General features: G+C 43.0%; 2 protein-coding genes across 13 annotated transcripts in view; one reads left to right on the top strand and one right to left on the bottom strand.

The window, feature by feature from the left end:
- arhgap24 (Rho GTPase activating protein 24) overlaps positions 1-6277 on the top strand; it is a 66259-nt gene extending 59982 nt beyond the window's left edge. For all 6 annotated transcript variants that reach the window (XM_035141451.2, XM_035141452.2, XM_035141455.2 and 3 more), the window contains 5 exons: positions 841-973; positions 1992-2065; positions 2146-2267; positions 2360-3542; positions 4178-6277. In XM_035141451.2, coding sequence (XP_034997342.1) covers positions 841-973; positions 1992-2065; positions 2146-2267; positions 2360-3542; positions 4178-4454 — 1789 coding nt within the window. In that variant the 3' untranslated portion in view covers positions 4455-6277. The remainder of the gene's footprint in view (positions 1-840; positions 974-1991; positions 2066-2145; positions 2268-2359; positions 3543-4177) is intronic.
- A 4392-nt stretch (positions 6278-10669) lies between these two features.
- The window catches only part of mapk10 (mitogen-activated protein kinase 10), a 33890-nt gene continuing 29415 nt past the window's right edge, over positions 10670-15144 (bottom strand). For 4 of the 7 annotated variants that reach the window (XM_035141419.2, XM_035141413.2, XM_035141415.2 and 1 more), the window contains exons 13-14: positions 14864-14941; positions 10670-12153 (exon numbers count right to left, since the gene is read on the bottom strand). In XM_035141419.2, coding sequence (XP_034997310.1) covers positions 12011-12153; positions 14864-14941 — 221 coding nt within the window. In that variant the 3' untranslated portion in view covers positions 10670-12010. Of the gene's footprint in view, positions 12159-14833; positions 14942-15144 lie in introns of all 7 variants that reach the window. The other 3 variants (XM_035141416.2, XM_035141418.2, XM_035141417.2) reach the window with 3 other exon arrangements.

A 15144-nucleotide genomic window follows, 5' to 3' on the forward strand; every position in this document is an offset into this window, starting at 1 on the left:
CATTTTGCTCTGTTAGTTCCAGGATGCTGTGCTTGCTGAAAACATGGGAAATTAATCGGGTGTTTGTGTTCCCTCCTGTTCCTCATTGTACTTCAATTGGAACAAATTTTTTTCTCAAGCTTTTTGAAATTATCATTCTCATGTGTCTAGTTTTGCACAATACAATCAACAGATTTACCCGTTTTACCAAGATAATAACTTGTGCACACAATGTTAACTTGTTGGCACACAATAATTACCTGATGGGAACAAGGTAATATCTAAACAGTAAATGGATGATTGGATTGTGCTTTGAAAACCACAGAGGTAAATAGTTTTTTACAGCTTTTAAGAGCATCAAGAATTTCATTTGATGACATTCCAAGGTAAAAATATAGCTTGATGGTTTTTGTTAGAGTTGTGAGACGCATATGAGTAAATTAGTAAATGATCTTGTGCAGACAAGTTATTCAAGACATTTACCCTCAGCCTTTACTTAAGGGGCTGTGTAAAAACATGATTTAAGGGCTTTAAATTAAATGCACTGACCAGATCAAACCCTCCATTACTTGGATTCTAATCTGCCACCTACAGGAGGCAGCACTGAGAGCTGTTTTGTAAAGCGCAGTCCTCCATCCATCACTGGGAATGACAGAGAAGTGCATTACCTGTCTCCCTCGTGTTCTTAGTTTATCTCTTTCCTGGTTCTGGTATTTACATCATCTTCTGATTCTGTCCATTTCCTGCAGCACTCTCCCTGCAGGAAGCTTCACAGTGATCCATGTTCGCCTCCTCGCCATGCTGCCATAATGAATTATAACCTCTCCCTGCCCCCTCCTTTACTTCTCTCTCCGTCTACAGTAACACAGATGTGCACACTGTCGCCTCCCTGCTGAAGCTCTATCTCAGGGAGCTGCCGGAGCCCGTCGTCCCCTTCCAGAAGTACGATGACTTCCTGGCATCCGGCAAGCTCCTCGGAAAGGATGATGAAATGGTAGGAAAGAAGAAATATATTTTATACCTATATCGACCAAGAAATTCACTTTTACACACTTTATTCCTCCAAGTTGAAGTTTGATTTTTATATCGACGGACGTCAGCACTAAAAAAAAACTCGCAGAAATCTTCCAGAGTCCTGGTTTGAGGCTTTAAAGCTCGTCCGTTGCTGCTCAGTCATGTGATGTTTGTGTCTCAAACGTCTCTCCCCCATCGTCACCTGAGTTTGTGCCTTTGTGTGTATGTTTGTGTGTTATTTAATGTCTCAAGTGTGGATTGGAGCTGTCTGAGCTCTTTAAAATTTAAAGGGAACACAGAGAGCAGAATTGCAAGTGGACATTTTTACTGTCGGGCCTGAATAGAAGTCTTGAGCTTGAGCGTAGCTGGAGGCTGGAGTCACAGAGAGTGTAACTTGCAAATTGAAGGAGAAATTTTTGTTTGGTTGCTGAAAATCCTGAGGTTAGAAAAAAGGAGAATCTTGGATCTGATCAGCCGGACATCATGACCATATTTACTTCACAATTTAATAACAAATATAAATGAATTCCTTGTCATTAGTGAAAGAACACTGTTGTAATACTTTAACACATGTTTGCTTGATTTCTGGTAAAGTTAATTCATTTTGATATAGCGCCCCCTGGAGAACAGTGCACCACCTGCCTCTGACTCATTGTTTTTAAACGACAGATAATGGATCTTTTGATCGACCGGCTGTGTTCTGTGTGATGAAACTCTGAGAAAAACATGGTTCACTTATCCGTGTCAATAAAAGGTCCTGCATTATGTTTTATGTGCTTTCACTGCAGCAAACACTGGTTAATATCCTTCTATTTCTATTTCTTTCTGTCCTTTGTTCATTGATCTTGAACTTGTATACACCTCAAGACATTTTTCTTTCTCCTTGGCCTTTTGGTGCGATTGTTATATTTCATAAGCTGTAAATTGTCCACGACTTGTGCAATGAATTGATGTGAAATATTGATCTGTAACCTCAAGAAAGTGTCTGTCATCTGCAGGGTATGAATGATTTGAGACGCCTCGTGGAAAGTCTACCTCAAGTCAACTTCAACCTTCTCAAGTACATCTGCAGGTATTGATTATTGATTATTAAGGGGCTGAAATGATCGTTATTGTTCGGTGTCACATTGAAGATGTTTTCCTGTCCGACAGGTTCCTAGATGAAGTGCAGTCGTATTCAGGAGTGAACAAAATGAGCGTTCAGAACTTGGCCACAGTCTTTGGGCCAAATATCTTGAGGCCAAAGATCGAGGATCCAGTCGCCATTATGGAAGGTGAGTATTCCAGACTGTCGTGTATATGAAACATTTTCTGATCTTATGTAAAAACGATTTTAAAGAAGAACTATGTGTGGTTCCATGTTTAGGTACTGTTCTGGTCCAGCAGCTCATGGCCATTTTGATCGGCCGCCAGGACGTGCTATTCCCTCACAGCGAGGACAGCCCCACGGCCCTCGAGCTCGTCAACAACAACGTCGAGCTACCGCGGCGACAAGCCACCACAACTACCTCCGCCGTCACGACAGTGTCTCAGAACGCCGAGAACAACAACACGCAGGTGGTCCGCCACTGTGTCTGGGAAGCCCCTGAGTCTCCTTCGCACCGCCAACACGTAGAAAAGAGTGGCTCCCCGCGGCCGTCAAGCCCTCGCAACGGTGTCACTGGCCGCTTCGACATCACCCGCAGCCCCCCACTGACTATTAAAAAGAACCCGGCGTACAGTAAAGGCAGCGGGATTGTCACAAACGGCTCCTTCAGCTCCTCGCCCTCCTCGGACCCCAATCAAGAGAAGAGCCAGACTCTGAGTGGAGGAGGGAGTTTACCGATGCGGCGCAGTGGGGCCCTCAAAGGCTCAGGCACAAAAATGGGCACCAGCGGCGTGGCGGGTGGGAGCAGCACTGTTGGGAACGGAGTTGTGCGCATGGGCATTTCAGGCACTGATGTGGTCACAGGGGGCCTACACGGCCGCAACAGCCTCTGGGCCCCAAACGGCTGCGTCACGTTACGGGTGAACAACAAAACGCGCGACGGCTCCAACGGGGAACAAACCGCCAATCAGAATCGTCTGTCCACGTACGACAATGTCCAGTTGAACCACCAGAACCTGCAGCTGCAGAACCAGATCACCAACACGTGTCTAAACAGCAGCTGCGAGGACAAGCAGAGCGTGGACAGCGCCACCTGGTCCACATCCTCCTGTGAAATCTCTCTTCCCGACAACTCCACTTCCTGTCGTTCCTCCACCACCACCTGTCCTGAGCAGGACTTCTATGGAGGTCACTACGAGGACCTGGATGGACCAGCTCAGGATACAGAACCTCCACAGTCTGGTGGAGGAGGAGGAGGAGAGGGGGAGGGCCGAGGCAGCAACAGGGAAGCAGGAGGGGACGGAGCAGGGAGGAGCAGCCGAGGAACCAGCAGCAGTGAGAACAGTGACGGTTTCCCTGCTGCTAACGGAGCCGGCAGCCACAGCGCTCTGCACAGCTTAGTGGCCAGTCTCAAACAGGAGATGCACAAACAGAAGACAGAGTATGAGGCCAGGATAAAGAGGTATGATCCATCTGTGGGCGGACAAATGAAGGCACCACAATCACAATCCCAGACACTTTATTGCATGTTCCCTTTGCATTAGAGCCCAACTGACATAGATTTTTGGGGCAATACAGTACTACTTGGACAGTAAAAGATTTCTGATACAGATGTAAACAGGCCAATATAAATGCATATTTTATTTGTATATTTTGCAATGATTCCCAAGATGTTATCAAAAAAAAATGTAAATGAGGCTTGATTTTTTTTTTAGGTTTAACCATAAACTTTATTATAAATAACTATGAATAAAGAGAAAACTTCAACTATATTTATAGAACTTGAATTGAAAATAAACTAAACCTAAATTAGTTTACTTTAAATGTAATTTCGAATGCATCTTTTCTGCATTATTCTGTAAAATATAAATTTTCACATAAACGTTGATACAGATATGTCTGTGAAAGATCTGGATGTGGTTTGATAAACAGTTTTAGCCTTGGGTGAATTTTACAAAATATCTACTTAAGCTGCAGCATGTTATTTATTAAGTTTATTGAAGGTTAAACGGAATTGCAGCCTTCCTCCTTGTTTGGTCATTAAAATCTACTCTCAGTTGCAGTTTTCCTAATCCTGTACCTCCACCTCCTCCGCAGCTTGGAGCAGCGCAACCTGGACCTGGAGACGGAGATGGTGAGCCTCCACGAGGAGCTGGACCAGGAGAGGAAGAAGTACACCATGGCCGAGATCAAGCTGCGCAACGCCGAGCGCGCCAAGGACGACGCCGAGCGGCGAAATCAGATGCTGCAGAAAGAGATGGAGCAGTTCTTCTCCACGTTCAGCGACCTCACTGCGACCGGCAACGCCACGGCCACGGCCACGCCCGCTGACCCACGCCGGCCAGATCGCGCCAACGCCATCTGGATACAGTGAGGGAGGCCGGGGGGGGAACATGGTGCTGATAAGACTGTGTAAGACTCAATAATGTGATGTGAACATTACCCAGGCTCCAAACGGGATTTGGATGCTTGTTGTAGAAGGAAAAGTGGGAAGTTTCGTCAACGGCATGTTTTAATTTAAGAAATAGCTGGTGTGCGGCTGATGCAGGTCACCTGTAGAAATGTAGACGTCACCTGGAGTGATGTCAGAGTGACATTGTAAATACAACATTAATTTAAACACTCGCCAACCCTCTTAGAAACTGTCGCGGTACCTGCTCATCTGACCTGGTGGTGGAATAAAGGGACTGTAAACCTGAGGATTTACAGTGCTACCATTGTTTTATATTAGCTCCTAGAGCCGGATAGAAGGGGAAGAATAAACATTTAAAAAGGTTGTGATCAGCGAAAACGTGGAAATAAAAACGGAGCTGACGACGATGCCAAATCTCCTCCCTGTCTTTATTCATTTGTTTTTTTTTAAATCTAACCAAAAAAAAAAAGAAGAAACATCCTATTGTTCCGTGTAATTCTGTATCTGCTCGTGTACATAGAGGGAAACAATGCAGACAAGCCACAGCAGCATATGTATGTAAATGAGAAATGAAAAGTACTGCGTAAATGTTTATCTGATATTTAAGCAAAGTTATCAATGTGTGATATTTTATATTTTTTTCCTTGCACTTACATGTTTTGTTGAGTGTCGCTCCAGTTGGTACTGAATGTTGTATCACTTCAATGGGACAGTATACTGTACATGTGCCTGTGCTTCTGTGCTGTTGTATTTTATTCTACCCCATGACCAAAAAAAAAAACGAGCCTGTACTGTAAATATTTTATAAGTGTAGACACTAATTGTTAGTCTGTACTGTGGTTTTACGCGTATTCAGACGGATGTGGCACGTATTCTAAATGGACTGATGCTGATTGGAAGAATGATGTCGCTTGTAAGAAAAAATACATTTGCACGGTGACGACCTGCGCGACGGGTCATAGGTGTAAATCCCAGATTGAAATAAAAAATGCCTGTGGGCGGATTCATAAATGCAGGTGACAAAATGTGCTTTCCCAAGTTAGAGATGGTGTCGATGTGGATGCTCTTGCAGATAGCGGCTTACGGTCGGTTAGAAATACTCCCCTGTAGACTTGTGAGCATTTCTCTCACCTGACACGTCCCATCCTCACCTCTGCTCAGAATAACAAGCTGGAGCTACGGCACAGTTGCGCTTTTGTATCATGACTGTGAAAAGGGGGATTTCAGCATCAAGTGTGTCAACTCTGGCAACATTTACAGCTTGAGATTCTCGCATGACTGTGCACGAGGGTCAGTGTCTGCAAAGTGACTGCATCTTTCATGAAGTCCCTGCGAGTGCATTTATTCAGCTTCGAACCAAACGTGGATTTGACTGATGCAGAACAGGTCACATCTCAGTACAGACCAGGGTTGGGCTTCTGTGAGTTGTTTGTATGTGCATGTGTGTGTGTGTGTGTGTGTGCGCACGCCTGCTGCTGGTCATTGCAGGACATCTGGAATGTGCACATAGAGCAGTAAAAGAAGAAAAAGTGCCTGAACAACTGAATGAGGGAGAGAAGGGGAGGGGGAGTCGACTGTGCTTCTTCTCATTCTGCAGCCCTCACTGGGAAATAATAGGCTTAAGCCAAGCCGACAGTGTCACCTCATTCTGTGAATTCCACACAAAAGAGCGGTGAGAGCGAGAGGACGACTGGGCCGGAGGGGTGATTTCGTGACATGATACTTGATACACAGAGGAACTTTGAAAAATGGTTTAATATGAATAAAGATGCATTTTCATGTTACTGAATATGTCTGTCTTTTAATTTTTTTTTATTTAATGCAGGCAGACATGAAAGAATTTGGCTCGCCCCACATTCACACAGTTGCGACCTCACTCAATAAATATTTTACTATTATTTTTCAATGAATCAATTCCAAATTAAAATGCTCATCACAAGTTCCAAGACCAGTTCTCTGACCAATGACCCAAAACCAAAATAATTACTCAATTTATGAATTAAATCACGAAATGAAAACATGAAACAGGATTAGGTGTGATAGTAATCTTTTGTTTTAACACATCTTTCAGAAAAATATTATTGGATAAAACGTATGCTAAATTTATGAGGTCCCATAACATCTTCTGTGACTGGACAATCCCATAAGAAGTCAAAGGACCTGGAGAAATGAGACAGTCAATATGGACTGTAAGGTATAATGCTACATTTTCTAAGAAATCATTTGAAATACCTAAAAAAAATATAAATAATAATAAATAATCTGATTTCCTGCTCATTGACCTTTGTCTTTGCTTTCTTTAACATGTGAGACTTTGACGTTTTCAACATTTTCACAGGAAATCATTCATGGATCTTAAAATAATAAGAAGAAGACTGGTGTCTATAAGGACACGTGTGACAGGGGACTGTTGGTCCATGGCATAGGAATGTGTTTCATTGTTAGATGCCAGATATTAGATTGCATGTCTGATACAGGAGTAGAGACTGTGCAGGTGGGACTGTGTATCTGTCACTGGGACACATTGGATGTGTCCCAGTGGTTTCTATGGTTTAGAAGGCCTGAATGGAATGGTTTGAATCTCAGCTTTGCAGGGGTTGTTCTGAGTGGAGTTTACATTTTCTCCCCATGTCTGTGTGGGTTTTCTCTGCGTACTCCAGCTTCCTCTGTAGGCTGGCTCTGAGTGGATGGGTAGATGGATAAATGGATGAATATAAGCCCAGGTAAAAGAAACACAGTACTCTGTTCTCTAAGATCAAAGTTTTTGTTTATTTTCCATCACATACATATACTATTTTTACATACACAGTTCCTTTAAAATGTTGTGTTTACAGGTACAGCTTTCAGTATTTTTTTCTTTTTTTCTTCTGCGTTTGTTTTGACTTTATTTGAAACGCTTTAGCCTGAAGCTTTGAGATCAGCGTGAAACGGATACAATTTTTTTTTCTTGGATTTCAATAACCTGACGATGTCAAGAGAATGGTTCATTAAAACAGCACGGCGTAAAAGAAACGAGAGAGAAGGAATCCTTAAAGAACAGCATCACCTGATTCAGATGAGCTATACAGGGTTTCGTCGTCGTAGAGTTCCACATTTAAGACTATAACATTTTCTGCATCGCCCGACCCTTCGCAGTAGCTCGCCTCCCTGTCTTGAGTGCAATAACGTGTTTATTGCCTTGTTGTATCGTTGTTATTTACAATGTGACTTGGAAAGAAAAGATAAGAGGTGGAATCCAATGAGCTGGGGATCACGAGTACCGAGTACACGATGCATCCTAACTTTTCACACCAGCGCTAATATTGTGTCTGAATGACGAGTCGGCTCATCGCCACGTTACAAATGAATGGATCCTGAATCCACGTGAGACCCTTGTGACGTAAATCGATGAGCAGCTACTGTAGCTGACACGTGTCTAATTCTAAGTTAATGTGACTGAACCTAAATACATACATGGACTTTTCAAACACATGACTGCACCGATCAACATTCTGTAAGCCAATCACACACAAGTCATGATCTTACTTTAGAAAGAAAACAAAGTCTCTGTAAAATCCAGACAGTTTGAGTTGAATGCTGGTTAATTTAAAATCACACACACACACACACGTACACATTGATGTGCGTCATCGTGAAGCATATTCATCTCTACATTCAGTGCTCGACAACCCGGGCGGCTTCTGTGTCTGACTCGTTTCAGCTTCAGGCACAAAAGCACCTTTTTTATTACCACAGAATCCTCTGAGGGGAAGTCTTACAAAAAGTAAGAAAGTTCACATTCAGAGAAAAAAAAAAAGAAGAAAAAAAATCATTATATGTTTCACTTTTTGTTTGACCAGAACATGTACGGATACTAAAGAGGAGAGTGTCGTCGGGACAGTTTAAAATGCCCTGTGAAGTATATAGTGTCTGTGGGGACAGGGGGGGGGCCGGACTCAAACACTAAAGACCCCTTTGTGAGAAATTGATCGAGACATTTTTTTTTTTTTTCAAAGCACAAAGAATTTCAAAGCTGCACCCTGTTTTGACACATTGCCCTGGCCCAAGACCCTGACCACAAAGCCAAGCTACAGCCCGTAGCTTCATCCTGGAGGCGCCCGGCCTCAGTTACACTCGTCGCTCTGTGGAGGTGCGTGTGAGTCTGTGCGTGTGTGTGGTTCACTGTACACGAGCCACTGGCAGAGTGAGTGTTAACAAAGTAGCTGTTTGAAGTTGGGTCTGTCAGCTTTGTTGGGGGTTTGAGAGAAGCACTGTGCCGCAGCAGCTCGGCCAGAGATCACAGAGATACAGTTAGACTGTGTGAAAGTGTGAGAAATGACCACCTCAGCAGTGATGTCACCACATCTCGTCGAGGACGTCACCGCTGAGACTGAAATATGATGATAAATGGTGTTTAAAGTAAACACGGGCCAATTTGTTAGGTTCATGTTCTCACCTCTGTCCCTTCGTTTGTTGGTTCGTTTGTTTGTGAACAAGATTACACAAAAACAACTGAACAGATTCCAACGAAACTTAAGGGAAGGGTGCGATATGGGTCAGGGTAGAACCCAAAGAACTTTGGTGCAGATCCGCATGAGGGGGTGGATCCGGGAATTTATTTCACTGTCTTCAACATTTTCACCATTTTCCCAGGGAATAATTCATGGGATCTTGATGAGAAAAAGGCATATTACTGGGACTGATATATATGAGTGTGTGCAATTTGGTTCTGCTTGATTCAAAGGGGCCTTGGCGGAGAAATGCACTTCATTAAGTGACAGTGTAAGACCCAGCGAGTGTGCGCTTGATTTTTGTGTATCGTCATTTTACCTGATTGTCAAGTGATAACACTGCAAAACAGGCAATCCAATCTTTGACGCAAACTGTGCATGAAGCAGAAAGTAATCTGTTTCTTCTCTTCATACAAACATCGATCACAGACGTTATTTCACTCCTCGTAAAATATGATTTTGTAACGGAATGAAAATGACAAAATAATAATGACGAAATCTTCCCTTATTCCTATTAAACGAAGAATAAATATGGTACGCACACAAATAAACATGTGACAAATCAAGTGCCCAGCAACTCCTCAAATGCAGCCATTGCATATTGCAGCTCGAAGCCTTGTTGTGACCCGTGAAATAGATAAATAGAGTAGATAGATAGGTGAGGATACTGTCTCCTTTGATTCCACTCAGTCAAACACGCTGTACACCTACTCTCGGTAATAACATGGATCTTTATAAGAGCTTAGATGTGACTTAGTGGGCTGTACGTGTTTGTGTCCCAGTTTTATGGGAACTGGTTAATAGTTGCAGAACTGGAATTGGAAAATGTAAGACGGCAGCAAACCTTCCATGATGTGAAAAACACTAGCGTAAGCACTGGATTTGTCAGAAGCTATAAGGAAAGCAATCACACACACTGAATTCAAGTGGCAACAAAAAGTGTTTTTCTTTGTTTCCTGCACCAAAGGTCTGGTGGTTTTGTGGATTACAATAAGTTTTAAGGCAGAAAAAGAAGAAGCAGTGAAAAAAGATATATACCCCCCCCAAAAAAATAACACTTCCTGCACCTGCAATGCTTCATTCTAAAAGGCACTTGCCATATTCAGGTTCCGTCTGTTTAAATAAATAAATAAATCAATAAATAAATCTCACAACTGAGAAATAAAACATAGCAGATGGGGGTGCCTGTGTCCAGTTCCCTTTATATATGAAAAACACAGCACGTGTTTTTTGGGGCGTGACGTGACGTGAAATCAAAAGTCATTGCTACGACGTTAACACTCATCAGCCGCCTTCAAACTATCGACCACGTCACTCGTTTCCCCTTCTGAAAGTGTTCTGTGTGTCAAAGAGTCAAATCATACGCAAGTGGTGGAATATAGACTGACCTCCTGTGCCTACGAGGGGTTATTGGTACACAATGACATGCAGAAGTGGTGGAAGGGCCAATCATATGCTGCCAGGGATATAAAAAAAAAAAGGGACATTCCGCACAAATCAGTTGTTTGGGAGTGTGATGACCCTTTTGAGTCCAAACGCAGGCGTGACATTCACTGAAGTCTGAGGCTACATCCACAAGACTATGTTTTAATTTGAAAACGCCACTTTCCAAACTAAAACAATCACGGTCCACACAAGTGTTTTGGCTCCATATCAGAATTAATCCCCGTCCATACTAGCACGCCAAAAAAAAACGCATATCACGTGACCACTCACGTACACTGGGCATGCACATGCCGATGCAGAATTTAACTGCGCAACAGCTGGGTGCAAAGACAACAGGGTCAGCAAAGCTTGGAATTGATTATCCATGTCGTGTTCTACACTGGTTCTCCACCGAGGCTGATGCCGGTTGTTTTCTTCTGGAAGGGGGGTCATGTGACAGGAGCCTGACGAATCAGCAAAGGCTATGTCGTGACCGAAAAGACCCAATCAGCAAGAGGTTACGTCTTCGTTTCCAAACATCTCCGTTTCTATCTGTCCAGACTAAAAACATGCCCCGGAGTTTTCAAACTTAAACAGCGTTTTAAGCAGCATTTCCGAACTTCTTCATTTTGGCCAATGGAAAGGCAGTAGTGTGGATGTAGCCTCAGTGACACACTCACACACACTCACACACACACATTCTCCCCCCACATGTCTTGGAGTTGTGTTAGTTTTACATCATATATAAACAAAAGTCTCTATGCAGACTCATTTTTAGCATACAGTGAGATTAGCACTGTTTTAAATCTAATCATGCAGGACTACAGCGATAGGCGGGGGCAACTGAGGTGGAAAGCGGTGATGTGGCAAGGTGCGCTATAGTGTGGAAAATGAAGTTTAAAATAAAAACCAAACAGAAACTCCCAGTGTACTGGCCGTCAGTCCCACTCTGTGTGCCCCTTCAGCTGTACAGAATTACATTATTTACAAGTATCACAGGGGGGTGGCGTCGCTCTGGGTGAGAGTGACTACATATCCCTGCAGAGTAACCACATACAAACACGCAAATTCAGGCAACCTTACATTGGGGATTGTGTCGGGCGGGGGGGTTGAAATACAGCAGTGTCGTTACATAAGGGCCGGGTGGGGGGGGGTAAAAGGAGAATGGGGTTTGTATTGTACAGTAGCGATGAGCACAATGGGCAGCCCACCTTGCCACAATGACTGGAGCATAAATGCTTTTGTAAGGAGTTGGGAGACCAGCAGCCAGCCAATATGCACTTTGCACTTTGAAGATGCCAGTCGAAGCGTTTGGTCGTTTTGTTCGGATGCCATATACAAGATATTTGGGTAATATAAGCAAAGCAACTAGAGAATCATTAACATACACCTCAGCTCATTTACTTCAGTTTAAATACCACTGCTGTTTTTGAATGACAATGCACAGGCTTTTAGATTTCATCATTTTCAGATCCCATAACTTTTTTGCTCTTGATATATTAATTTTGATCTTTTCTCTTTTTTTACTATTTCTTTTTTCCATTCCGATCGTTGGGTTCTTCACCTCCGGAAGAACATGGGGTTGCGCAGGCAGGCGGCTAGTCACCTGCAACACCCCAGGGGTCCTGCGGAGGTCTCCAAGCTGCTGTCAGTGTCTGAGGCCAGGGTCTGGTCGGTGGACATGGAGGAGATGTCGTTGATGGAGGAGGAGGGAGGGAGGCTCTCGCTGCTGTTCACGGCTGCACCTGTGCTAAGGGAATCAACAGCAGCAGGGGGTTAAAACGTAAAAGAGTCCCGGACGAAGACGGGAGCAGACATACAGCCAGGGGGAGGACATTTGTAAGTGCACACACAGGGTATATATATATAGTGAGAGGAATGATCACATACATTGAGTATAAATGAGTTTGTTCAACAGCTGTGGGACAAGACAATCACATGTGAGTCTATATGAGACATTAATGAAGGCTTGGGTCCAGTGGGGTCCACAGGGAAGATCATCAAAAGCTGTAGAGCAAAGATTGTATGTAAAGATGGACGACACGTCTCCTGATCCTCCCACTATTCTGAAATGAAGCCAATATATTGCGGATGCGAACGCTAAACACGATAAACGTGCTTGACCAATCATGAGTCAGTGTCAGCTGTCAATCATTATGGTTTATCATGTTTTTATAGCATCAAATAAATAATTAAATCCAAAAGTTGAAAAATCGATAATTGAAAATAGAACTACCTGAAATGATAAAAACATCTTTGAGAAAATGTATTTAACGTGCACTTTAACTTTTTTGTTTGGCTCATGCCCCTTCAACTAACGTGGTTTATGATCTATACTGCAGCCAGCCACCGGGGGGTGATCAAGATGCTTCGGCTTCACTTTTGGGGAGCTCTCGTGTCGTCCATCTTTACGATCTATGCTGTAGCGTTTGAGAAATCCATAAGTGTGTGGTTGTTGGAATAATTTATACAAGCGTCTTATAGTTTATCTTGAACTTGTATTCAGCATTTATGTTTTATTAAAGGATTAAAGGATCTGCGATGGTTGGACATAGTGGAAAGCACTTCAATGGGTTTATATCTTTTTTTGTGCTGAGGGCAGTCTTTCTTCTTTAATACACCAATCCAATTTACCGATATCGATCTCGTTTCAAAGTCAAGATGGAAGCAGCCGGCACGTCTGGCAGTGAACTTTTTTGAGCTCTTATTAATTCAGCCTGCGAGCTGTGGACGAGCAGACGAGGCTGTAAATCTCCGTCTTAAACAAGAAGGATCAGAAGGTGTAGAAGGAATCGCACAGTTCATCCTCCCCGGGTTTGGACGGCACTTTCATTACATCGTTAGCGAGTGGATTCTGCTCTCCCCAATAAATCTATGAAGACATTAAAAGACAAAAATGGAGGGACTGCTTTCCATAGGAGTTGTGGGTTGAAAGAGCAAAGCCAGAAGTATGAGAAAATATACGGGTATTTAAAATATGAGCATAACGACCGTCCCATCATCTGCGCAGAGGGCATGAGCAATGTTTGTGTCTGTTCCCTGTGGGCGGTAAGGGCTTAATGGAGGCTGGTGGGCATTTCAGCTGACCCACAATAAAGCAGACAGTAATTCAGGATTAGTGGCTGGCATCAGTTCCAACAGTCGCTGCTCTAAGACGTGCACTGAACTCTGGACGTTAACCTGAAATTATCCAGACGGGCTGTGTGTGAGAACGCAAATGTCTTAAGTCAGCTTTACAGTGTTACATCATAAATATCTGTTAAAAATGGCCATGCAGGAGGGGAATAATGACCTCCACGTGAACCACAGTACAAATTACTGAGACAAAACATTAATTAAGGCTTAAAATCATAACTTAATTAATAGTAATCTTAGAACAAGCGAGAAAAAGCTATGATGTGGGATTATAACTCTTATTGTGTGAAATATTGATAGCAGGGCATTAAATCTCCTACACCCAGCACACAGGACATGGTGTGTGTGTGTGTGTGGGGGTGTAGCAGTGCTCCTGCACTGCTACACTCAGCATCAGACACCGAGCCTGCCCATCTGCTTAATTACAAGTGGACGGAGGGAGAAGAAAGATTTACCGAGGTTATGTTTTCATCAGTATTTGTTCAACAGATTTCCCTGAAACTTGGTGGATGTGGTCAAGAGCATTGACATTTTTTTTCTACATTTTTCATTGATTTCTGAGAGAATAATTCATGGATCTTGATGAAATTAATTTTTCAGTGTGTGCAATTTGGTGTAGATCCAATAAAAATCCGGATCTGGTGAATTTAAATGTGGTTTCATAAGGGGACTGTTGAAACGCTGTTGGGTATAAGTTGTCTGACCTGTTGTTTTAAAGGTCAGCTGCGTGAGGTCAGTGCATTTCTAATGCACATTCATTTTTACGCTCTCACACATCCTGCAGTCACCTCTAATGAACAGCAGGTAGCGCTGTTGTCTCCTCAGGATGTTATTTGTTTCTCATCTTCTAAACTGACCCATTGTTTGTTCTTTAGTGAAGAAAAGCTGCTGCTTTGATGAAGAAATAACAACAACCAACGTGCCTCCATACTGCCTCTCTGTGGCCAACTATGAAACCTGCATCTCCTTCGAGGTCATTTGCAGAGAAGCGTAAATGTGAGCTGCAGCTTCCCTGTGATGGATCCCATCGGACCCAAACCTTAACACATGACATATATACATATATACACCACAATCCATCACATATTCTGTCATAAGAGGCAATATTAGCAGTTATTATCAATTAGCTGTCTGAAAGTTTCCTTTAACGAATACACAGAACGACACCACTGAACTGAACGACATTCAACTTGAGATGCAAGAGACGGGGACACATGGTCAACAGCACAATGGGTTACTCTATTTACAAAGGGGGGAAAACTCCAGTAAGATTATAGTAGATTCACTTACAGAGCGATTAGGGTTATGCACTGAGAGTACCTGAAGGTGAAGGCTGTCCCTTCACTACGCCATTCTTCGTTCTCTCCTCAAAGTTCATCACCTCTTTGTAGATGAGTTCTAGCAGGGAGCAGAGTTACGAGAGAGGGTCAACGAAACATATAAGACTATATTCAATTCTTCATATCCTTCAACAGAAGCTACAGTGACGGTGTAATGGGTGGCTTTAAGGCCTAACTTTAATGTAAAATAACAGAGTATTTTACTTACTTTTGGTCATTTCTATTATTATTTTTATTTTATTTGATATATTTTGTATTTTT

The sequence above is a fragment of the Hippoglossus stenolepis genome, chromosome 18 (genome assembly GCF_022539355.2).
Source record: "Hippoglossus stenolepis isolate QCI-W04-F060 chromosome 18, HSTE1.2, whole genome shotgun sequence".
Lineage (NCBI taxonomy): Eukaryota > Metazoa > Chordata > Actinopteri > Pleuronectiformes > Pleuronectidae > Hippoglossus > Hippoglossus stenolepis.